General features: G+C 39.7%; 1 protein-coding gene, 1 long non-coding RNA gene and 1 other non-coding gene across 4 annotated transcripts in view; 1 reads left to right on the top strand and 2 right to left on the bottom strand.

Moving 5' to 3' along the window:
* The window catches only part of Slc6a15 (solute carrier family 6 member 15), a 54,182-nt gene extending 29,836 nt beyond the window's left edge, over positions 1-24,346 (bottom strand). The window contains exons 1-3 of one of the 2 annotated variants that reach the window (XM_039078522.2): positions 23,828-24,346; positions 10,346-10,450; positions 1,878-2,192 (exon numbers count right to left, since the gene is read on the bottom strand). In XM_039078522.2, the coding sequence (XP_038934450.1) occupies positions 1,878-2,166 (289 nt within the window). In that variant the 5' untranslated portion in view covers positions 2,167-2,192; positions 10,346-10,450; positions 23,828-24,346. 2 annotated transcript variants of the gene reach the window in all.
* On the top strand, positions 8,915-10,939 carry LOC120093576 (uncharacterized). The gene is made up of 2 exons (XR_005486910.2): positions 8,915-9,047; positions 10,273-10,939. It is a non-coding gene; the product is annotated as an uncharacterized LOC120093576 (long non-coding RNA).
* LOC120093967 (small nucleolar RNA SNORA48) lies at positions 13,133-13,276 on the bottom strand. The gene has a single exon (XR_005487676.1). It is a non-coding gene; the product is annotated as a small nucleolar RNA SNORA48 (small nucleolar RNA).
* Positions 24,347-25,823: the final 1,477 nt, after the last annotated feature.

Genomic DNA, 25,823 nt, shown 5'->3' with positions numbered 1-25,823 from the left:
GAAAGTGAAATTCTCAAAATCAGAATCCACTTCTGCCCATCTTAGCAAATGAAATGAACATTAAGTAACTGGCAAAATCAAAGAAACAAAAAATAAAAAGACTAGGAAGCAAACAAACATTTTTTAAAAATGTCATGCACAGATGCTAATCTTTGGCATCCTAAGTAATTCTGATGTAGTAGTATCAGTTGGCTAGGGAAATTGCTGATTTCTGAGAAATGAGTGGTATGTGCCACATCTCACACAAAATTAAATTCTTAGCTCTCAGGCAGGTAGATCTGTTAAATAGGTGGCTTTCCCAAACCTCTATGTTCCGAGTGGAATTATCCAATCATCTCAAACACACTTTAATCACCACAACACCTTAGCACTTTAACTTAACCACTAAGGAAAAAATGTACACGAATTCTTCTATTCATTTGACATATGTGTGGGATGTAATTATAGTCGAAGAAAACCATATATATTTTCAGCTAACCAAACAAACTATCACAGACCCAATAAAGTATCAATGTAATCATTCGATTTGATGAGGAAATGTGTACCTTCTGGAATATGCAGGTTTGGGTTTGTTCATGTGCATGGACATAAGCATGTAGAGGCCAGAGGTCAAATTCAAGCATCTTTGTCTATCAGTATGTAGATTTTATTTTTTTAATCTCTCTCTCTCTCTGAGATTGGCACTCACTGTTTCGATTTGACTGGCTACCTAGCAAGTCTCAGGGACTCACAGGACTCCCTGCCATGAGCATTAGACTACATATGCACGTCTCTAGGCACGGCCTTCATGTAGATTTTGAGAATCAAAAATAAGGTCCTCAAGTATGCACACCGTGTACTTTTTCTACTGAGCCATAAACATAGGCCAGAATATATACTTGTATTTACTTTGTGCGCACAAATTTTATATGCACATATTATAAAATTTTAAAACAATTTGTCTTTCTTCATTGCCCTCCCCTTGGGCTGGGAATTGAATCTACAATTTCATGTGTAGAAGAAAAGAATTTCATTAGAGCCACATCAAGAGTTTCTCCAGGGATTTTGTTGGTTTGTTTTTTTGGTCGGGGGTTTTGTTTTTTGGTTTCTTTTGGGGGATTGTACTGCAAAGCTATTAGGATTTCCCTTTTTGTGTTGACATTTTCTCCCAAAGGATTTTTTTTGGACAACATTTTTCTTCAAAAATATTGATAATTATGTGCCCACCTTTGCATAATAAGAGTGGTGATAATGATGGTCCTAGGTTTTGTTTAAAATTAAGAGTGTTTTCTTTTTTAAAGTATTTTTTGAAGTTGGGTTATAGAACTCAAATCAATGTGTAAAACCTCAAAGAGTGACTAGCATTATGGTAAGTATCTGGTTACACTCCTTCTCACGAGTTCCAAAAGTGCTAGCCCCAATTTAAAGACCATCATTATTCTAAATTACATGTTAGTTCTGCTTTTGGTAAAGAATGAGACAACTTAGAATTCAGAAATTATAAGTCATGGAGAGAACGTCCATGTTCCCTCAGTGTTATTGGCTTCAGATGCTCATTGAAAGCAAAAACCTGGCATGCATAAAGAACATAACACAGGTTAAAAAAACATTCCTGTCAGTCCTTCAGCAATGTTTACAGTATCCAGGGAGAAAGTTTGAGAATGTGTTACCTTAAGCAATCCTTGAGTATTTGCAGGATGCCAACCTGTTCCTATGGAAACTTCATCTGAACCCAGAACTGGGCTGACTTCCCACAAATGCATCTCCCTAGCTTTGTAATGGAATTCACAATTTCAGAACTAATGAGGCTGCAGTGACAATAGGGGCTCCCTAAAATAACGGGCTGCAGTTTATACTAGTGTAGCAATTCACCATTAAAGCAAACGAATGCAACTTACCACCGCCATTCTTTTGGCAGAGGTATGGGAACCGCCACACATTCCCCAGACCTACAGAAAATCCAACTTGCGCCAGGATGTATTGCAGCTTACTGTTCCAAGCTGGCCTTTCATCATCAACTTCAGATCCATCTTCAGCATCTGTATCTTTCTCTTCTTGAACATCAACAATTAGTTCGCTCTTCTTAGAAACATCTTCCACTGAGTCTTCATTGGACAGGAGGTCTTTGACAGATTCAATGACATCATCATCCAAATCTCTCTTTACTACTTTGCTATTCTTAGGCATTGGAAATTACTCTTCTTAAAGACAACCTTGAGGCAAATATATACATTTTAAATGTTATTTAAAACCAAATAAATCTGAGAAGAATATATATAAATCCTCGATTCAAGGTGAAAAATTCTGATGGATCCTGGATCTGATTCTAATACTCTGTATATACCTATGAAATGAAAAGTTGAAATGTGATATTGAACAATTACAAATGTAAACAATACTTCAACATCCTTTCTTGCTCACTTTATGATAGTCTCTAAGACTATAAAACATGATTGATCTTGGTCATTCAGAATTTAATAATTTTAAAAGTGTATGAATTAGTATGTGTATGAGTTTTACTTTAGTTAAACTCTCCTTTGAGAAATACACATTAACTCAAGAAGATTTTGTCGTATACATCTATTAAGAAACATGCAGTGCCTACTTTTAAAGATCTTCTAGGAAATGAAAACAAAAGTGTATCTTAAGTAACTAAACTACAACAGAGTATTTCTCTATGATTTTAACCCCTTGGTACAGACAATGAACTAAAACCAATTATCTGTCTTGTTCATTTATGCTCTAGACTGGTGTGGCATAGCTCTGTCCTCTTCTATTTTAAAGTTATTCTTATCATTTACATTTTTCAAAGCAGTAAATGACAAAAAATATGAACCTTGCCTGCTCATCTTTGAAGAAAACCACTCATACATAGTCACCCATATGAAAGCAGCACGGTTTACATGAAGATATGCTAGATGTACATTTCTTCTGTCTGTCCATAGGCAAGGGATAGTAAATGTTGTATGTGAATTTAAAATGGGAATGCCATCACACTGCTTTGTGTATGAAGTGGTGAAGTGCAGGCGATCTGTCATAGATGTTATTACTTCCTGCCCCTGTTTGTAGACTGTCCCTTACATTTGATATACCTTTACCCTATTTCAGAACAACTGTAATATTCTTTTCATCTAACGTTCCCAATCCTTTCAATCCCAAGTATTGTCTAATACTTACTTGCTAACAAGACACTTGCTATCGTATCCTCCAAAACCTAAATTTTGCAAACCCCTTTCCTCAGAAATGTTTTCAAACCTCTCTTCTAAAACATAAACTTTAGTCTCAGAAGTAAATATCCCCGACCAACTTCATTTATATTTTATTGTACAATAATGTTTACTGTAATAAAAAATATACCAATGTAGGATTTCTCCCTTCTCTTCACAGATAAGTCATTATGACGAATTAAATAGGATTTTATAGAGACAGGAGACAATGGAGGAGAACTTGAAGAGGATGCAAAAGCCCAAAGAGAAATGTAGAATAGAAGTACAAATGAGAGAATTGGATGCCAAATAAGAAAGAGATCACACTTAAGCAAACACAAATTGCTTTGTCATCAATGTTATTAATTTTATTGGCAAATATTACTTTCTGTAAGACAAGTGAGGACTCCTATGTAACAAAAGATTAGGAAACTGAGATACAGGTTCCTAAGATCCAGCTATATGAGAGAAAGCAAGGACCCACTATAATAAAAGTCATACAGAAGCTGTAACTTTAATAGGAAATAAGATTTCTAATTTGGAGAAGTTATGTACAGGTCCAAATTTAAAATTAGGTATGAAACTTGGGAAATAAGATGAGAATAAGGTAGAAATAAACATGTAAAAATGCTGTTGTTAACTTCATGCAAGAGGCTGGACTATTTAAAGGGGTCACTCATAATCTGAAAGAGGGTACTGCACTCTACTTGTTCATCTCTTTATGGCCCCAGAAAAGCCTTCTTCTTTTTATGATAAAAGAATCTTATAAAGACTGATTTGCCCATATGTAGAAACATATGAGTCCCAAACATTTAAATCTAGTTTATAAAAATAGGCCTGGATTGGGGATAATCACGGAAAATGGAGGGAGGAACCTGAGTGAGAGAGGGAAGTGGGAGGGGAAAAGGTGAATAGGATCAGATATGGGGCAGGACAGATGAGAAGTACAGAGGGCCAAGAGAATGAGTGGAAATATGCAGCCTTGGGGGAGGGAGTGCTTGAAAGTACCAGAGACCCAGAGGTGACCCAGAGGTACCAGGACTCAATGGGAGTGACCTTACCCAACATGCCCAACAGTGGTGAGAGGGAACTTGAAGAATTCATCTCCAGTGCATAGACATGGCCTCAAAAGGAGGGACAACGAAGTTACCAACCCACAGTCAAAATTTCTGACGCACAATTGTTCCTGTCTAAAAGAACTGCAAGCTGGGAGGTTCTGCCAGCACCTGACCAATGCAGATGCAGATGCTCTCAGCCAACCCTCAGACTGAGCTCTGGGATCCTGGTGCAGGAGCTGGAGGAAGGCCTAGGGAAGCATTGGAAGAACACTGTATGTTGGCCAGACCAACCTGTGTTCCCAGGGACTAGACCACCAACCAAGGAGTATATAGGGATCCATGGCTCCAGATAAATATGTACCAGAAGATGGTCTTGTCTGACATCAATGAGAGGGGAGGCCCTTGGTCCTGTGGAGGTTTGATGCCTCAGCATAGGGTGTGGGAGCACCCTCATAGAGGCAAAGGGTAGGGGGAGAGGGCAGATGTGGTATGTGGAGTTGCTCAGAGGTATCTGGGAAGGGAGATATCATTTGAGATGTAAACAAATAAAATGATTAATAGAAAATAAAATAGGTAAATGTTAACATTAAAAAATTACAATAAAATAAAAGAACTGTTGGGACAAAAATGGAGGAGACTAAAGACAAGAGCCTAACACGATGGTCTTCTGAGAGGCTCTACCAACAGCTTATTGAGATAGACACAGTTACACCAGAGCATTGGAATGAAGTCAGGGATCCCTATGTTTGAATTAGGGGAAGAATTGGAGATACTGAAGGGGAGGGTGAAGCCATAGAAAGACCAGCAATCTCAACTTACCCAGAACCCAGGGACTGAGCCACCAACCAGAAAACATACACAGGCTGGCCTAAGACACCCTCTCCCCCAATGGTTCTGCACATGTATAGCAGAGGACTGCCTGGTCTGTCCTCCATGGGTTTAAAAATGTGACTATTCCTGGAGAGACTTGAGGCCCCAAGGATCAGGGATCAGGAATCAGGGAGCCCTGATTTGGGGGAAGGGACACTTTCTCAGAGGCAAGGGGAGGAGGAATTGGATGAGGAACTGTGGGGCAAAGTGGGAGGGGGGAGCAACTGATGGAATGTAAACAAACAAAATACAATTTTAATTAATAAAAGAAGATAGGCCTTCAGCAATTGAATCTTTTCTCTAAATGTTAGGGATGTTGTGATCATGCCCAAGTTATATAAGTCATTTGTAAATGGAGAATGGCAGTAAGCGTGCCAAAGAAATACTCCTGAGGAAATACCATCACGATAAGTAGGTGTAAGTGTCCACTTTTACGAGTGCAACTATGTTCATTTTTTAAATGTATTAGCCTATAATTAACTTGTTGCATGTCGAGAATTCAAGCTCCATTATTCAGCAGATTTTTTTTCCTTCTTTTTTATTGGTTATTTTATTTATTTACATTTCAAATAATCCCCTTCCTGGTTTCTCCTCCACAAAAAAACCCTATCCCATTCCCCACTCACCCTGCCTGTTTGAGGCTGTTCCCCTCATACCCACCCACTCCCACCTCACTGCCCTATCATTCCCCTATGCTGGAGTATCCAGCCTCCATAGGACCAAGGGTGTCCCCTCCCATTCATGACAGACAAAGCAATCCTCTGCTACTTCTGCAGTTGAAGCCATAAGTCCCTCCATATGTACTCTCTGGTTGGTGGTTTAGTTACTGGGAATTCTGGGGGTTCTGGTTTGTTGATATTGTTGTTCTTCCTATGGGGCGAGAAATCCCTTCAGCTTCTTCAGTACTTTCCCTAACTCCTCCATTGGGGTCCCAGTTCTCAGTCCTACTGTGAGCCTCCACCTCTGTATTTGTCAGGCTCTGGCAGAGCCTCTCAGGAGACAGCTATCACAAGCTCCTGTCAGCATGCACTTCTTGGCATCAGCAGTAAGCTCGGAATACTGACAGTACAACGCACAGACCATATGAAGTTCAAGAAGCAGAAAGACCAGCAGAAAGTGTGGATACTTCAGTCCTACCTAGAAGGGGCAAAAAATAATCACAGGTGGTAGAGAGAGGGAGAGACCTGAGAGGGATAGAGGAGGGGAAGGGAAAAAGAAGACAGGATCAGGTGTAGGAAGAGACCGATGAGGGTAGGAGTGTAGAGGGTCAGGAAATTGAACAGATGTGTAACAGTGGAGGGTGGGGAACTGGGGATAGCCAAGAGATGGCATTCTCAGATGCCAGGAAATCAAGAGGCTCCCAGGACCCAATTGCGATTACATTAGCTGAAATATACAATAAAGGGGAGAGAGAACCTATAGAGACCATATACAGAGGTTAGGCCACCCACACGTCTCAAAAATCTTAACCCAGAATTGTTCCTGTCTAAAGGATATGCAGGGACAAAGTGTGGAGAAGAGACTGAAGGAAAGGCCATCCAGAGACTGCCCCACCTGGGGATCCATCCCATCTGCAGACACCAAACCCAGTTTATTTGTCCTAAATACTATGTTCTATTTCCTCATAGTGGATCACCTTAAAAACCTACTGATTTCAAACAAAAAAAAAGGCAAAAGTTTTAATTGTGTGTGATTCATTGGTCTACTACTGTGAATTATGTTTTCATAGACATTTGTTGCACCGGTTATTACTAGCTATATTACTGCACAATGATCCCCAATACGGTGGCCTGAAGGACTCCACCTTAACCAGTTAGGAGAGAAACTAGCATTCTGATTCAGGTCACTGTATTTGTTCTAGATGAATCCTTTCCAAAATTTTCGCTCCCACTGTCTATATTATAAACGTGGATTAACAACACTAGCCTACAGAAGATTAGTCCAAGCAAACATACCAGTGAGCCTCTGAGCCAAATTTGAAAATGACTTATTGGTCAGAAGCAGGTTCACAACGAAATTCACACTGACCTGGATAAGATAAATATCTAGACTTATGGAATATAAGAGAGGACCTGGAATCATACCCACACAGCCATGGCCATTATTTTTTATGAAGTTGGAAAAGAAGCCTATTCAACATATAGTGCTGACATTCCATAAAATCAATCAATCTTAATGATGAAAGTCCTTTACATAAAATCTGAAACACTGAAGCTTCTAGAAGGAAACAGGTGATGCCCCTCAAGTTACAAGCAAGAAGTTCCTTGATACAACCCTAAGAGCACAGGAAACAACCTTTAATTAATAAAGTTACATAAAAGCTTTTCAAGTGCCATAAAATTTTCAAAAGTATGCACAGAAAGAAAAGCGCCATCACAGTGAACAGTTCACAGAATGGGAGAAAAATCTTGGCAAGCTAAACTGAAGATATGACTCCAATATCAAGAATATGTAAGGAACTACAAAGTTAAAAACAAAACAAAACAAAACAAAAAGCTAGCAGAAAAGAATCTCCCAAAAATAAATAGGCCAACAAACTAATCAGGAAGTTTTCAAAAGAAGAGATACATATGGTCAATAAATATTTAAAATGTAGGAAATATATTAACAAAAAGAAACCCTATGTGTGCATGATATGACTGTAAGCTGGTGTAGCCATTATAAAAATCACTTTGAAGTTTTTCTCAATAACATTAAAAATAGAAGTATAGGGTCAGATATTCCAGTCCTTCACATACAACCAAATGACTATATCTGGCTACAAAGATATTTATACACCTACATTTATCACTGCTCTACTCAACACAGCCATGAAATAGAACTAGCTAAGATGTCTATCAATTGATGAATTGATAATGGATATAGAGTGCATATTCACAGTAGAATTTTACTCGGCCACAAAGAAAAATCAAATTATGCAATTTATAGGAAAATGGATATATCTGGAAAAGAAATTGTATTAAGTGAACCATACAAGACTTAGACAAATGCCACGTGTTCTTTGTCATGCAGGCCTTACTTTCTAGTATTACATATTCATATTTATATCAAAGAGAATGGGGATGAAGCCATGAACCAAGAAAGGGATCCATTTGAAAAAGGAGGTTTTAAGGATGGGAGTTAGAGAAGATGGTAGACACTTGTATTTGAGAGCAGAATGGGACACACTAAGAATCCACTGATACTAGAGGTACAAAGTGTGGTCAAAGACAGGAGCAGGAAAAGATAACAAACTGATACAGAGAATGCATGGAAACACTATAATGAAGCCACTTACTTTGTTAGTTTTTAAAGGGGTTGTGTTTGTTTGCTTGTTTGTTTGGACTGAGTGTTGAGAAAGAGTCTCCCTATGCAGCTCTAGCTATCCCGGTACTCATTATGTAGACCAGGCTGGCCTCAAACTCACAGAGATCTGCCTGCCTCTGTGTCCCAAGTGCTTGGATTAAACACTTATGTCACCGTATTCCAGTACAAGCTAATATTTAAACAAAAATAAAAACAAATAGATACATCCCATTTTTAAAGGAAACAGCACCTAAGTATCACAACAATGGATGTGTGACAACTGAAGAAAAAAACTACCATGACCGTCTTGGACAAGGATGCTCCATATTTGTCCTATTTGATCATCTTCCTTATTTGTGATGTGAATAGTAAGGAGACACAACATTATCAAAAAGTGGGTGGCTCTTTAGGTTCTGTCAAGGGTGCCATGGGCAGAACACAACTGCTCCTGTAGTCATGGATCCTGCTTGCTGACTCTCAGAGGCTCGTTCATTCTTTACCCTTTGCACCGCAACGCCAAGCACCCTGTTGTGTCTCTGAAGCCTGCAGCCCTGCTGGCATCTGTTTGCTGTTGTTCACTTGCTTCTTTGCCAGCATCACTTTCTACAACCTGCAAGCGAGAACTCTAAATGACGCAGCACTTCTGAAGGTCAGATCCTTTTATCTTTCTGTTAATCTGTGTATAAGAATACCTACTTGTAAAGCATGCCGAGGGCTTCATCATTTAAATTCATACTTGGATTTTCCCATCAAGACATTTTATGGGTTGATTTAATTCTCTTCACATACAATTTGTCAGAATAAAATTCCTAGGAAACACTTAAATTTTAACCTAAATATATATATATATATATATATATATATATATATATATGGCAACTGAAAGTTTGGATTTTCCAGTTCACCAACTTGGCCTGTTGCATTTACAAGCATCTTCATCAATTTTCCCAGACAATGTTTTATAATACACTTTAATGAATGTATCCTAGTTACTTTAATTTTAGTTACATTTACATGTAATTTAATCTGCATTTTAATCCACGTATTTTATGTATAAGGTACCAGTAGAACAAATCTGCGAAAATTATTTTTAAGACATAGCTCCAGTATATTTTATTTTTTAAATATATTTTAATTGAAAGTAAGTTGCAACAATTTTTTTTCTCTTCTTTTTTTCGGAGCTGGGGACCGAACCCAGGGCCTTGCGCTTGCTAGGCAAGCACTCTACCACTGAGCTAAATCCCCAACCCCAACAATTTTATTTCTCAATTTCTTCCTCCAACATTACTCTTGCCTGCCCCCTCTGAAGTGGTTATAACAGCTTCTTTTTGTTTGAATAGTATTTGTGGGTCTGTGTGTGTGTGTGTGTGTGTGTGTGTGTGTTGTATATGAGCACATGCAAATATAAATACAGCCTTCTGAACTTAATTTTCTTTTTGTTGTATACATTGTTTCAAGACAGACTCTTCTGTCAGTCTCCTAGTAACTATTAAGAAGGTTCATTCTCCTCCTAGCAATCATTACTTGTAGTTCCTTGTCTAGAGATGAGACCCCACAAAAATCTACTCACTTCTATATTAACATGTCCATGGATATTGTCTTTGTTCCAGCCTTATTTATGTGACTATTTCTAGGAAAGCATGTTTCATAGGAGACTGCTCAGTATTCTGGCTCTCATAGTATTTCTGTGATGTCTCCTGAACCATAGATACAGGAACCAGAATCTAGAACTGTCACTTGCAATTGAGCTCCCCAGAAACTGTTCACCTGTTCATTGTTTCCAGGCACAAGAAACTTCCTCTCAAATAGTTGATCAGTTCAAGTCACTCTCAAAACAATATAGTCATCTATATTACCATTTTTTTCCTCTTAAGGACTGATTATGGGCCTCCATGGCTGAAAATACCACACGTGTAGGACACAGGATGCAGATGACTTGAGCTTTACCTCACTTGAAGCTTTTTGGCTTGGGCTTTAGTTTCCACAGCTCCAGAAATGCTATGCAAGCTGACTGAGGGGAAGGTGATTGACAGTCCTACCCAGCTGCAGCACCTAGGAAATGTCACAAGCAAAGAAGCAAGTGTGACCCTCACAAGTTGGCACAACCAACTGAGATCTAGTGGGACGTAAGACCTCTCAACAGGAGGGACATCATGCCAGCTCTGTGGAGCTCGTGAGGTTATCAACTGCAGAGAAGAATATAGTATGGCCACCTGCTAGAACAGAATATCTCCTTACTACATTCTAAATTATATCTTCACTTCCACAGATTAGTGTGGGTACCACACTTATCAAAGACGCTTCTCCTCATAGCAAATTGTGATCACAGAAACACATACAAGTGAATGCTTCACTACAGATATTTTTAAGAATGTGAGTCTGTAATGTTTGTCTTACGTTTTGCTTTTTTAGCTTTAATACTTTTTTAAAATGAGTTTTGTCACGGTTTTCTTTTATTTTTCTGAAAGAAAATGTGTGGAATCAGTTTTGTTTCTTTCTGAGTGTTTGGCAGCATTCACCAATAAAGCCATCTGCAACTGAGTTTCTTTTCAGAATATATATATTTAATTTAGAAATTCAATTCATCTCTCTGATACACAACAACTTAAATTACCTCTTTGTTACCTTGGGTTTTAGGAAGCCATCTTTTGCAAGAATTTTGTCTATTTCACCAACTTTACTGGTATAAAGTAATTGCTGATATCCCATTGGCTTTTTAAAAAGCACTTTTTCTTTTCTTTCTTTTTGTCATGAATTTGATATTTGGTCTTCTCTATGCTTTTCTTCCTCTCCCTCCTCCTCCTTCCCAGGCCACACAAGTATTTTCTTTTCTTCTTTTAAAAAATGTTGTATTGATTCTTTTGAGTTTCACATCCTGTACCCCAGTCCTGTTCATCTCTTCATCTCCTCATATCCATTAGAAGGTCTTGCAACATTGACTCTCTCTCTCTCTCTCTCTCTCTCTAAAGAATGGAAAAACATCTCACCATGGAATCTATACGATGTCACATTGTATCTCACAGTGTATGCTTCTGTCCACACATTGTCCCTTGCAAATGTTCACTGCAATGAGCCATTGGTCTGGTTAATGGTCCCTGGCTTTTGTGACACTATCAATACTGGATCCTCACTGGGCCTCCTCTTGCTTATCCTGATGTTGCCCTGTGTCTTGGAGGTCCTGAAGCTTTGGATCAGCAGGACTGGCCCTTTCACATACTCCATTTGCAGATGATACAGATTTTGACGTGAGACAAGACAGAGCCCTGGATCTGGGCCTGGAGAGTAGCTAAGCTGTACACTTATCTGTCCAACCAGGGTGAGTGCTCCAGCACTGCTCACTACTTTGCCTATGCTAGCCAATGTAGTCATCAACAATAGGTAGGGTCAACTCTTCTACTCTCTTGCCCTCTGGGATGGCTCACTGGCATCCATGCCTCCAGAGCCAGATCTACTGTGCTGCCCAGGCGAGGTACAGGGTCCTCTCTTCCTAGTGCTATAGCCAACATGGAACAGGGCCACCTCACCCACTCTTATGACCCCTGGGCCATCTCTGTGGAGGTGGCTAGGGATGAAAGAGAGAAGGCATCACCTCCACATCCATACCACCTCAAGGTAGAGAGAGGAGTGCTGCAACCAGCTCTTCCATGTTCTCTCTGTCAGGATCTGTTCACCTATGCCTCACCACCAGGGTCAGCCCTGTTGTGTTGTCCAGGCAGGGCCTGCTTTCTTAAATGTTTGAAGCTGGTGAGGGACAGGATTAATTCTCCAGCACTCACCACCCTGTAGGCAGCTCTGCTTGAGTCAGATCTCTCACAGCCCAGTCACAAGTACCAGATCTACTGTGCTGCCTGAACGAGACACAGTGCCTACTCTCCAAAGTGCTGGCTGTGATGAGAGATGGGGCTGGCTCTCCAGAGCTCCACAGCCAGTGAAGGGGAGGGTCAGTTATGTACTACTCCAGGACATCCATGTGGTTCCTTGCAGCTACCCCAACCAAAGACATCCCCATGCTCTGTAGTGAAAATATAAACTATAGTCATTGACACTGACCCCTGCGGCCAAGGACTCAGAAGTGGCAGCTCAGTCTGGGTGCTCACCATGACCCGAGGTGCTAGAGCTGGTCACTCACGACAGGCTATTCCTTTTCACCCTTGAGTCTCCAGTTCCAAAGCTTTTCATAATAAGCTGCTCTACTTCTGTTCCTCTCCCTTCTGTCCACCACATACTTGCACATTATGGGGGCTCTAGACGTAGGTTGGCCGTGAGGCTAGCATGCCACTGGGTGATATCCTCTGTGTGCCCTGGGTAGCATGGTGGCAAACCAGTGCCTATTGTCAACCTGTGTTGAGCAGAGGAGCTGAGGTCTGTGGGTGGCATGGTGCTCTGCCCATGGCTGCACTTGCTAGCCTGTTCAAAGTAGACAGCAATGCTGAAGAACTCACCCTGGTGGTACAGATAAGAGAAAGACAGCATGATGAGCAGTTTGGCTACTACCCAGCCTAGATTCAGGGCTCTGAGTTGGCAAGTGTGACACTCGCAGGTTGGGACAACCAACTTCAGTCTAGTTGGACTTAAGGCCAATCAGCAGGAGGGAAATCGTACCTGGAACTAGCCAGCTTTCTGGAGCTAGTGAGGTCGTAGGCTGTAGGAAAGAATCTAGTATGGCCACTTTGCAATAACAGAATAACGGTGACCTTCTACCCACAGAAAAGCGTGGGTACCATACCTCACCAAAACGGCATCCTTGGCATAAAACAGCCTTGGCCATCAAGTCAGTTACCAAGCTAGGATAAACGAAGGACTCCTAACTGCTCTGTCCCTGATTGATATAAGAACAACACCATGAACAAGGTGTCTCTTTGTCCATTGCCAGGGGTTCACACTAATATTTTCATTACAGACTTACGTCAGTACTTTGAATTTTTTGCTCCACATGAGTTTTTAGCTCCTAACTATTATAACCTGTCGTGTGTGTGTGTACATATATATATATATATATATACATATACATATATATATATATACATATATATACATATATATATATGCTTCTTTTTAAATTTTGTTTTATTTTATCTTACTTTCACTGAGGCTGGGTTTCTCTGTGCCTCATATCTTATAACTCACTTTTTGGACCAGGCTCTCCTTAAACTCTGAAAATACGTTTTAATTCACACATGTAATGAAAATATGCGAGACACTGCAGACAGAGAGACACGTGAATCTTATAGATATATCAAGGATAGCTCCTAGAGGCTTGACTACACTGAACTAAAATACAATTTGAGAAGCTGCACTGATTTATAAATCCTGCACTGCATCAAGGGATAGTTCTGACAGACCAGCTAGAACTGGCTAAGCTTTGGCAGTTGCAAAAGCTCTATGCTCATAATGCACTAGAACACCCATGAATCTAATGAGGACATTTAAATTTTAACATATTAAAATTTTACTGGCTAAATTTTTCTTTACATAGTAATCTGAGTATTGAATTTGAAAACTATCCTGGATTCAATTAAGTACATTTTCTAATTTTAACACATAGTATATAAAGTACAAACTACCAGAGTGAAAGAAAAATTTTAAGCCTTATTATAGTTCTTAGCATGAAAATGGCAGACTTTGCTGTTCACTCTCATGTGGCAAAATATTTCAAAAAGGAAACAGATGAAAAATTTATGAGATACTGAAATAATGATGTCGAAAAATAATAAATATTTTATGTATGTAGATTTCAATCTAAAATTTTCTTTTATAAATTATATCCCACTATATCTGTATCTGTTGCATTAAACAAAAAGATAACCAAATGGCATGTTAAAAGTTGAGAGTGAATATATTTTACAAATGAAAATCCAAAAATCATAATCTATATTTATTAAATATAGGCTCTGACATACTCTATCAGAATAACTCAATATTAAAAATTATTTACACCAATACTGGTGATATTGTAAAAAAACGACCATATTATATATTATAGGTGACAGCATAAAATGCCGCATCTAATATGAATAAAACTATACCAATATTTATGAACCTAACAATAAAATTCTTAGAGTGATCACTGTCTGCATTCAGTTGTATATACTAGAGAAATAAAAACTTACAAACTTACACTGTTTATAACCCAAGCACACACACACACACACACACACACACACACACACACACACACACGTACGCGTGCGCACAATGTTCATAACAATTATTTACCCACAGAAGACCCCAAAGCAGAAATCTTAAGTATGCCTAAATGAGTGAATAATTAAACAAACAACCAAGTTCACACTATGAAATAGTAGTCAACATTACAGGTGTAAATTCTATTTCTGTTTGAAATAATTTGAATAGATATGAGGAAAATTATGCTGAACATAAGACATTAAAAGTTAATAGATGTCAGCATATCACTAACAGGCCATTGATCAGGCTTACACTAGAGTGGGGAAGAAACACTTGTATACAGGGTTAAAAGAGAATCATGGAGTAGGAAGTGTTAAACTGAATGGAAAATGAAAGACAGAATATAGGATGAGGCAGGAAAATGGATAAATGAAGACCCTTCAAAAAGGAAATATGGAAACCTACTACTATAAGAGCTTCACACATATAAATAAAAATAATTAGAATGGAGTTAACTCTACACAGAGTCACAGTGAAGTACTGAACACAAGAAGCTGTCAAACAGGAAATGTGGTACATTTTCACAATGGAATACAACTCAGCCATTAAAAATGACAACTTCATGAACTTTACAGGTGAATGGATGGAACTAGAAAATATCATCCTGAGTGAGGTAACCCAGAACAAAAAGGACATACATGATATGTACTCACTGACAAGTGGATATTAGCCCAAATGCTCAAAATACCCATGATACAACTCATACCATGTGAAGCTTAACAACAAAGGAGGCCAAAGTGTGAATGCTTCAATCTCACTTAGAAGAGGAAACAAAATAATCATGGGGGGTAGGGAAAGGGAAGAACCTGGATAGGAGAGTGGAGGTGAAGAGAAAAAGGAGGGGCAGGATCAGGTATGGGAAGGAACAGGAGAGAAGTCCAAAGGGCCAGGAGAATGAATAAAAATATGTAGCAGTGGGTGGAGGGGTTGGTGGGGATTAGTAGAAACCACTAGAAAGTCCCAAACACCAGCGATGCAAGAGGTTTGTTCCCAGGACCCAATGGAGATGACATTAGTCAAAATACCCAACAGAGGAGAGAGAGAACCTGAACGTACCACTTCCAGTAGATCCCCAGCTGAGGGATGTAGTCACCCACCCATCTCAAAATTTATAACCCAGAATTTTCCCTGTCTAATGGAAACATAGGGCCACAAAATGGAGCAGAGACTGAAGGAAAGGACATCCAGAGATGTCCTTGGGATCCATCCCATCTGCAGACACCAAACCCAGACACTATTGCTAATGCCAAGAATTGCTTGCAGATAAGATCCTGGTACGGCTGTCTTCTGAGAGACTCTGCCAGTACCTGACTAAGACAGATGCAGGAACTCACAGCAAACCATCCGACTGAGCCTAGGGACCCCACTGGAAGGGGAAGGACTTAGAAGCTCAAGGGGATTGCAACCCCATAGGAAGAAAGACAATATCAACTAACCAGATCCCTTAGAACTCCTAGAGACTTAACCACCAAAGATTATACATGGAGGGACACATGGCTCCAGCTACATATGCAGCAGAAGATTGCCTTCTCTGGCATCAATGGGAGGGGATGCACTTGGTCCTCTAAGGCTTGTTGCCCCAGTGAAGGGCGATGCTAGAGGGGTCGGGCATAGTGGGTGGGGGCACCTTCTTAGAGGAAGAAGGAAGGGGGTATGGGATGAGGGGTTTGCAGAGGGGAAATCAAGAAGAGGGGACAACATTTGAAATGTAAATAAATAAAATATTTTTTTTAAGTATGGTGCCAGAAATTGGTTACTTCTTTAAATTTGCTAGCCAGTCAGTTTCCATAGACCAACCTCCCAACACTGCAAGCTACTATTGTTGCTCTCGATTACCATCCAGAACTTGCCAATTAAATCCTACTGGAGTAGAAAGGACCAAATACTAGCATAATAGAACATGGCAAAATTAGTTTTGTATACACCTTAAAGCTCTATCCCGCCTAGTTAGCTTCCATGATGCTCTGAGTACTATTTTCACGATCAAGAAAGTAATCATTAATCATGCCCATCTGTGAACCCTGTTGGTTACAGCAATAACAACCCACCAAGAAATGACCAGGGGTACAAAGTGGCACAAACATCATGACAGCAAACAACTACTCTCTGGTTAGATTTGCATTTCATTTATCAAGAAGAAACCCTTATCCAGCACCATTATCAAGCCAAAAAAATCTATGGATAGAGAGCACATTGGCCCCATAGGGAACCTACTTTTATTACTCTACTAACTGGACATAGTATTTGACTGACTCCTAGTGACACACAATTTATATTAATAGATCTATAGATCTCACAACCCTCATGTGATAAGCTTCTATTTGCAGGAGAGAGAGAGAGAGAGAGAGAGAGAGAGAGAGAGAGAGAGAGAGAGAGAGAGAGAGAGAGAGAAACAGAGACAGAGTGACAGAATATACACTGGATGCTGACTCCCAAGATTCGAGGATCATTATAGAAGAGGATGGGGAAAGGCATGAGTTAGAGGGAATAGGTGACTGCAAGAAAACATTGACTTCTGGAAACAGATAATCCAGAATCCAAGAAATGTGAGACACCAAACACCATGAGGAAAAAAAGAACAGCATAGATAAAGGAGAAAAACTTCAAGTCACCAAGTCAATGCATAGACCAGTTCTTCAAGAACATCATAGAACAAAACTTCTACAAACTGAGGAAAGACATACTCAAATAGATATAAGAAGCACACAGTTCACCAAGTCGACAAGTCTAGAAAACACCTGTGATATTTTGCAATTAATACATTAGGTATTCACATTAGGCATACAAAGCAAAGAAAATGTATTGAAAATTGCAAAATAAATTAATAAGTTCAAAGTTCAAGGCACATATAAAGGAAAACACAACAGAACAGCTGAAATATATTTTGAAACTTTGAAAGCAAGAAGTACCTGGAGTAATGCTTTTCAAATCCTACAGGTCAATGGCAGTCAGCCTGGACTAATATATCCAGCAAAACTACATGTCGTACTTTGAGAAAAAAGGAAAAGGAAAAAGAAAAATTCTAAGCACCCTGAAAAATGTTTATCCAACAAACCAAACATAAATAATACACAGGAAGCAATGTGATAGGTTAAAGAGAAGAATTCCCATAGCAGAAAGACTGTGGCAAGAAATGTAAAGCCATAATTTTTAAGACCTGAAGTAGAACTGAGAATACAAACTACACACAACAAATATAACTGATTACAAATGAAAAGTTTGAATGGAGGTTCATACAAAAGCAGATTCATAAATCAGTGGAACAGAATACTCTATTCTGAAAAACATGTGCATGGATAGAATGTGCCTAGAGAATTTTTGATAAAATATGAAGGTAATGCCAGTGAGAAAACTACAGCTATTTTAAAAAATTAATCTGGAAACAATTCAACACCCTTATTCAAAACTACAACTCTAAGTGAACCAAGCCTAAAATAATACATAAAAGCTAACTCAAAATGTTTTATAACTTTGAATATAAAACACATAACAAGGGGAAAGAATCTTTGAGATCTAGAGCTGAGAGATCTCAAAGGAAACATCAAAAGCAACGCATTAATACACTACCTTTCAAAATATAAACCATTTACCACTATGAAAAGACCTGTTAAGATGATAAAAAATAAGCAATAAAAACATCAACAGCAACAAACTAATACAGAGGTGAATTGACTGTGTGGCACTCACCCCAAAGGACACATCTACCACACAATCCCTGCACCTAAAGCTCATGAAACATTGGAAGAAAGAGGGCAGAAGGTTATACAAGCCAGAATATGAGAAAATGTGCTGTTAAACTGCATCTCCTAGAAATGACGGGGAAACTACATCCATGATATCACAACAATATAGATGGCTAAACCTCACATGAGTACAGGGGAAGGATATCTCAAGAGGGCCTGTCTCACCTTTAACCAAAGAACTACATACATGCAACTAATGACTTTGAGAGAGGGAAAATTTGTCTCTCCCATGGATATGCCCCATCATTGTCTATCTAATACAAAACGGTGAGTCCCGAAATGATATACACACAGCCCACAGTCAATAAACTCAGTGGATTGTATATATCCGTATGTGTATACATATAAAACAGTAGTAATCAAAAAAGATGCCATCAATCTGGGGGATGAAGACAGAATATAGGAGAGGTTGGGCAAGAGGGATTGGGGACAGGGAAGTGGAAAATGATGAAATTCTATTACTTATTAATTAATTAAGGAAAGATAATAAAGAAACAAGCTGAAGATTAAGAGAAAAGGTACTGACCTTTTAACTAAGTGGTAAAGCACTTGCCTAGCAAGAGCAAGGAACGAAACTTGGTCCCCACAGACGAAATGTTTGACGACCACACATTGAGAAAAAGTCTAGTACTTTGGGTACATAAATGTCCTTCAGTTCGCTCATTAAAAATACAAAGTACAAAGTGGGCGAGGAACCTACTGGGTCATTCCATTGAATATTATGTGCAGGGCAAACACATGAGCTAAGATTCAATGTTAACCTGAAATAGGGAAACAAAGCCACAAAGAAATGCCACTACATACCGGTCAGAAAGGCGAAATTCTTTCAGAATTAAAAGTGGATCATTCATTTGTCCTTTGTAAGAATGTGAACTATGGCCACCACTCCAGAAAACACTTGGGCACTTCTCTTACAGAAACTTTTAAAATTGAGCATGCAATTACTATGTGACTTAACAATTACAACCTTAAGCACCTGCCCCAGATAAATTGAAAGGTATGTTCCATAAAGAAAAAGAAAGAGAGAGAGAGAGAGAGAGAGAGAGGGGGGGGGGGGGAGGAAGGAAGGAAGGAAGGAAGAAAGAAAGAAAGAAAGAAAGAAAGAAAGAAAGAAAGAAAGAAAGAAAGAGAGAGAGAAAGAACAAACCTGTGCAGGAGTCTTTCTAGCAACTTTGCTCACTATAGCTCCAGATTTCCAATAACCCAGATGTCATCCTGTGAGCGAATGATTACACTCCAATGCACCCAAGCCGTGGAGCAAACTACTGGGACACATAAGAATCAGAGTAAATATGAAGACAACTCTATGTGTAGAAAGGCGAAATTTACTGCGTGGTTCTATTATTTGACCTTCTTGGAAAGCAGTGGCTTTAGTCATGAAAAGCAATCCTGGGATTTTCTGTCTGATGGAAAGTTTCTGCGGTATGATTACAGCAAGCTCGATATTTTGAGAATGATTTTTATAGTATGTTTTTTTTTAAAAAGAAGTAAACAGAGGCAAGAAAGTTTTCTTATTGCTGTCATTATTTTAACTCATAAGCACATTCTGTCATTCTCTAACAATTACATATGATTTAGTAAGTGTCTCAAAACTAAAATTAAAATCTTACATCCATGAATGTTTGTGTGTGTGTGTGTGTGTGTGTGTGTGTGTGTGTGTGTTATACCCACTCTAAATGAAACTGTGATAAAGGTAGGTAGCAACTTATATCTAAAATTTCTTCCTATACAATTTTATTATAAAAATAATACTAGGGGTTGAGGATTTTAGCTCAGTGGTAGAGCGCTTGCCTAGGAAGCGCAAGGCCCTGGGTTCGGTCCCCAGCTCTGAACCAAAAAAATAAAAATAAAAATAAAAATAATACTAAGGTCTTTTAGGCTTTCCCCCCAACTACTTTACCATGTCTATTTTTGTGTCCTTTTTTAGGTAGTCATATTGGTGACTTTGTGGATGTAGTTTCTGACATTCCCAACAGAAATAGTCTCAGAGCAAACTCCCTGGTCCTCTTGCTCTTAAATTTCTTCTATCCCTTCTTCCTCAAGGTTCTTTGAGCCTGAGGTATAGCAGTGCTTTGCAGAAGAAACAGTCTTACCCAGGGAAGATCTCACCAATTGGTTATCCAATACCAAATGATGAACTGAGAAAATATACATACATGTAACATTGTAAGGCTTTGTAAGTATGTATGTATATAGCAACAATCAATTAAAAAATAAGAAGATCATGAATTTGAAAGAAAACAAAGAGATCTGTCCGGGAGAGTTTGGAAGAAGGGAAGGGGAAAATGATGTAATTGTAATAATAAAACAAATGGGGAAAATTTATTGAAAGAGTAAATTTCTTTGCAAATTTGGTAACAACAGTAATAAGGCTAAATATTCTTTGACTTTTGTAGTTCATTAAGTTGATTGCTTGGATTGATGCCTGAACAGAATTCTCCCAGAAGCCTCTCTTTGCATCTTTCATTTTACAATCATTTCTTCTCTGACCTGTTTCTTTTCACCCACCCATTTAATTCTAGATCTGCATTTCCCTTGCTTTTAATATTAAAAGTGAACACTTTTGTTCTTAACATAGTAGACTTCATTTAATAACTATACAATACTCCTTGTGTCTATAGACACATGTTGTATCCGATCATCTACATTAGAAGATTCCAATAAATTGTTTTGGTGTATCTCCCATTTATGAACCTATAGAATAAATCCTGAAAGGGAAACTGATTTATCAAAACTGATTTTCTAATTCTGATAAATATTACCAAGTAGTTCTTTCTAAAACTTTCTCAGTTTCCACAACTACACGAAACATGTGAGTATGATTCTGTCTTCTTATACTCTCTGAGTCAACTTTGTGATCATTTCTAGTCGGATGCATGAGAAAGCTTCTAAGGTGAACATTCTACACAGAGATAACATTCAGTCATACTCAAAGGGCAGATTTTTGCATTAATTTAAAATAAAATAAAATAACCTGGCCATCAAGACTCTTTGTCCTATGTTAAGTAGTACAGTTCATTAAAAACTGTCCTTCAACCCTATTGTAAGGGTTGCCAATCTTCAGAGAAAATGATAACTACTGATCACAACTCACATATCAGCATAAAATGCTTATCAGGAATTACTAAATACCAGCAAAGCAGTAATATTATTAATAAATTAAGACTAAGTCAAAAAATTCTGGCTGTGAAAATGCCCATAACTTTCAAGCATCAGACTATGCCAAAGGAGTTTTTAATAGTTCCATTTGCTCAGAAATCACTTATAGCCAACTCTGCATATTAATATATCATTGTATCCAATGCTGAATGTTTAGTGATAAAAATTAACATAACCACTAAACATTGAGTGATAAATGAAGAAGTAAAAGGAAAAACTAAGAGGTTTTAATAAGCTTTGCTCCCCTAAGAAAATGATACTTTAAATCTAGCTGCTTATTATTTCCAGTGTTTAGGGAAACATCAATGTATTTCCTATTTATACATTTTTAACATGCACAGGTTAAGACCGGGGAAGTGTATGGCTATAACCATAAAGCTCAAGGTGTAGTATCTATTTTGAGTTATTTTTAGATGTTTCAATAATTTATAGAAAGGCATCCTGTCTTTATTTTGGTATCTCCAAGGAGCTAAATCATCTAGTTTTATAACTCCCCATTTATTGTTAATTAGATGACTAAACACTCGTCTTCCAGAAACATATATGAACACCTTTTCATTTCCATTAAAAATCCAACTTGGGCTCGCATGTATTGTAATTATTCAGTGATTCTTAAACCAACTAGGTAATCTGCAATAATATATCCTTTAATAATAAACACGGAAACACTAACTTCCTTTCAAAATTTGTTAATTCATGTCTCCTAATAACACAAAAGGAATGTCTTCAAGTTTCACTTGGAGAAAAAAAATAGTTGGTTTAATTTTAAACTTGATAGACTAATATAAAATCGTCTCAAGTGAGTGGGAGAGAAATACACTTAGCTGTAAATGAACAAACAAGAAACTCCATTCCATCACGTATTTATAAAGTGCCTTAAAAACTCTAGGGTAGTACCAGCTGGAAAAGATGTAATTATGTCTGTATTTTAAAGATGAGACGCTCGGGGGCTGAAGCGTGATGAGTCTGCTCTGGTCCTGGCTTTTCAGAAAGCTACTGAGGACAGGAGTCATAAAATATCTTTTACAGAGAGGACTAAAATGAACCCAAATGGAGCACCCAAAGAAAAGCCTTCATTCTTCTCATTTTTCTCAGCTCTTCATGGAAGAACTCAAACCTAGGAAAGGGTATACCTCTAAGGTCTGAGGACACTAGGAGGGTGGACCAGAGGCAATGGCTCAGTCTTATTTGCATAAGCACCCAAACAGTTACTACGTCACCACGCTGTCCTCCAGGCCCCGCCCAGTCTTACTCCAGCCTTTCTCCTCTAGGGTGGAGAATGAATAGGGAGTGAAGCCTTAGTGCTGGGAATGTTTCTTAGATTAGTTATGCTAATGAGCACGTTCAATAACAGGTCTCAGCTCCCGGGAAAAGAACTCCCACGCGTGGAGGCTTTGAAAGCAGGTGGGTCTCCCTGATCCCCCAAGTATCCCTCTGAGATTCTGATTCATTCCTCTGCTAGAGGCTGGTGCGCAAGTTAAAAGTGCATCGCTTTCGCTTCAGTGTGCTCTAATCTATTTCGGCGCTGTCACACACAGACTTGCCAAGTGGATCAACTCTGTAGAAGGCATAAGAATGCCTAGTCCCTCTCCCATCGTTCCTTAAAATCACTGTGCCACCATCCTTTCCGCCACCCTCTCTGCCACCCATTTCGATTCCAGGATGCGCAGAGAAGCCCCAAGCTGCTCTTTCTACAGCAGCCACGTGCCGGAGAGTACGCCTAAAGGTCAGTTTTCAAACAGCCCATCACAGGATGTCTCAAGCCGGAGAGAATCAAATCCGGGTCACGTGAATACACTGCCTTGATAGTCTGTGTCGCTGTTGCAAATGATCCACAAGCCCTCAAGAAGGAGGCTCGCTGTTTCCCAGCCTCACCGCCCACACGTAGGAATATTGAATCCCAATTTTTCCCGGGAGCGCATCTCTGCCCTGACACCAACTTTCCTCTCGGACTTGCCCTGTTGAACCCCACCCTTCAAGCCCCAACTTGATTTGGAAACAAGCCGGTCTCCACGGATGCACTAGGCAGTTTCCACTTAGGTAAGGAAGGATGGCGGCACGTTTAGAACCACGTGCTTCTCCCCACAAGTGCAGCCTCGGACCCCCACCACCGGAACCTCAGTTTGCACCGGTGCAGAACGCAGAGCCCTATCCTCAGAAACCAGCCTCACCTTCCACATTTCCCATCGCCCTTCCTCCTCCCACCCCAGGATTCAGCCTGAGTCTTTCTGGAGCTCCATCCACATATCCTGCTCTCCTTCTTGGCGCCGGACTCCTGGGTGGCTAATAGAGAGCCCCACCCTACCCCCGGCGGTGCTCCAGCACCAGAGTGAGACATTACCTCTGGTGCTTCTTGAGCCAGCACCTTTTAGAGCTTCCAGGTTCCTAGGTGGCGAAAGGGTCGGATCCAGGTGATGGTGCGGGAGGCCGCAGAGGAGCTGTCTGGAGACCAGAGAAAGCTTGCCAAGGGCAGGCTTGGTTTCGGGAGTCGCTGTCCTGCAAGCTGGCACCGAGAAACTCGTGAGCGCCTGTGTGTGCCAGGATATTGCACGGGATGCTGGCGTTTGTTTCCTGGGGCGCGCGCGCGCGCGCGCGCGCGCGTGTGTGTGTGTGTGTGTGTGTGTGTGTGTGTGTGTGTGTGTGCGTGTGTGTGTGTGTGTGTGTGTTATGTGAGTGTGTGTGTGTGCATGTGTGTGTGTGCGTGCGTGTGTGTATGTGTGTGTATGTGTGTGTGTGTGTGCGTGTGTGTATGAGTGAGGGTGTGACGGAGGCTCCCACGTGCCCAGCCCGCTGTGCTGCCTTCCCCGACAGGCTGCGTGGGAGAGGGGGTGGCTGCGGGCGGGGACCGGGCGCCAAGGATCGAGCCAGGTCTGCAGGCTGGGAGCCGCCTCTCCGCCCCACCACCCCATGACGCAGAGGCCACTGCGGCTGCCTGCTGCGTCTTCCCAGCGCACAGAGCTAGGACAGCAGCGGGATGTTGGGTGGTTCTGGGGAAGCCCCACGTAGAGACAACGAAACAAATTGGACACCCTCCTTCCCCCCACCCCCACCATTCTAACATCTGTCTTCTAACCCACTCAACTAAAAGGCAAGGATAACAATCACAACGGCCCTGTTCTGCTACTTTCCTGTAATCTGTAAGAAGTCTAGCCAGAGGTAAAAGATTCTGGGCTTTCTCTCCCATGCCATCTATTTACAAATTATGTGAAAGAAAAGCATTTGGGCCTTGCTTCTCAGCTGAGTTCTGACAGCCTCAAGGATTCTGGCTAGGTTCTGTAAAGTGGTATTAGGGAGCTAATTCTCACTTTAGGTCTGTGCCTGTGTATCAGATTCTTGTTCAAAGGCTGTCTACCTGGTAGACTGATTTACCTCTTCCAATAGTCAAAGCATGCTTTCAACTAAACCACGTGAAGAATTTTAAAATATACATGGACGAACGCAAAGCTTTGCCTCTTTAAAATCACTGAACTCTTGCCTAAGCAGGACTAGGCATTAAATTTATGGTTGTTGAAACTTCAAATTTTTCAGAGAAATGCAAAATGAACCTAGACCATATAACAGAAGGCTGGGTTTTGTTCTTTGGCGAGGTACATTTCTTCAATTTTAGGTAATTAAAAGTCAGTAAAAAGTGATCGTTAGTGAGTCTTCTAAGGACTTTCTTAAGTTTTTTTTACAGACATCAAGAACAAGTCATTTTTAGAGATGTCATTATATATCTTGTGATATGTTGCTTGTTACATGTATTTAGAGTAGAGATGAATTATCACTGGAGTCGTCTGAGGGCTGTGAACTTTAAACATGTATAGGTTCCAAGGAAGATATTCTTAGGTTTTAATGGCTTGTATACAATTAAGATTAATAGTAATGCCCCTACTAGAAAGGTTTTCACAAAGTGAGAAGTGTCTTGAAAATAAATCGCAAGACGTAAATTTCAGGTCAGAACATTGCTACTAATCCTTTTAAAAGAACGGAAAACTTTTTCGCCAGCCTGTCTTCAAATTCACCTTTTAAAAATACTAAATATCAAAGTTAATCCCTGGGATGTCCCTTCTCTATCACTGCTAAACCCTTTTAGACATATACATATATTGCTTTATATGTTGAAACTGAAATCTTCATACTATAGGTAAAGAATTTCAGAATATGGCTAGCACTGTCCTCTAAAAACAAGATTAAATTTACCTGTGCAGGGAAAGTGATATGTTTGCTTCAGAGAATATCTCCCTTGGAACCCATACATACTTACAATTCACATCCCTTAGACCATTCCACTGATAATTGAACTCTAGTCTAAATACATGTAACAAGCCATACATCACAAAATATATAGTGATGTC

Source organism: Rattus norvegicus, chromosome 7 (assembly GCF_036323735.1).
Source record: "Rattus norvegicus strain BN/NHsdMcwi chromosome 7, GRCr8, whole genome shotgun sequence".
NCBI classification, from domain to species: domain Eukaryota; kingdom Metazoa; phylum Chordata; class Mammalia; order Rodentia; family Muridae; genus Rattus; species Rattus norvegicus.
The sequence above is the reverse complement of the archived record's forward strand: the minus strand, read 5'-3'. Positions and strand labels throughout refer to the sequence as shown.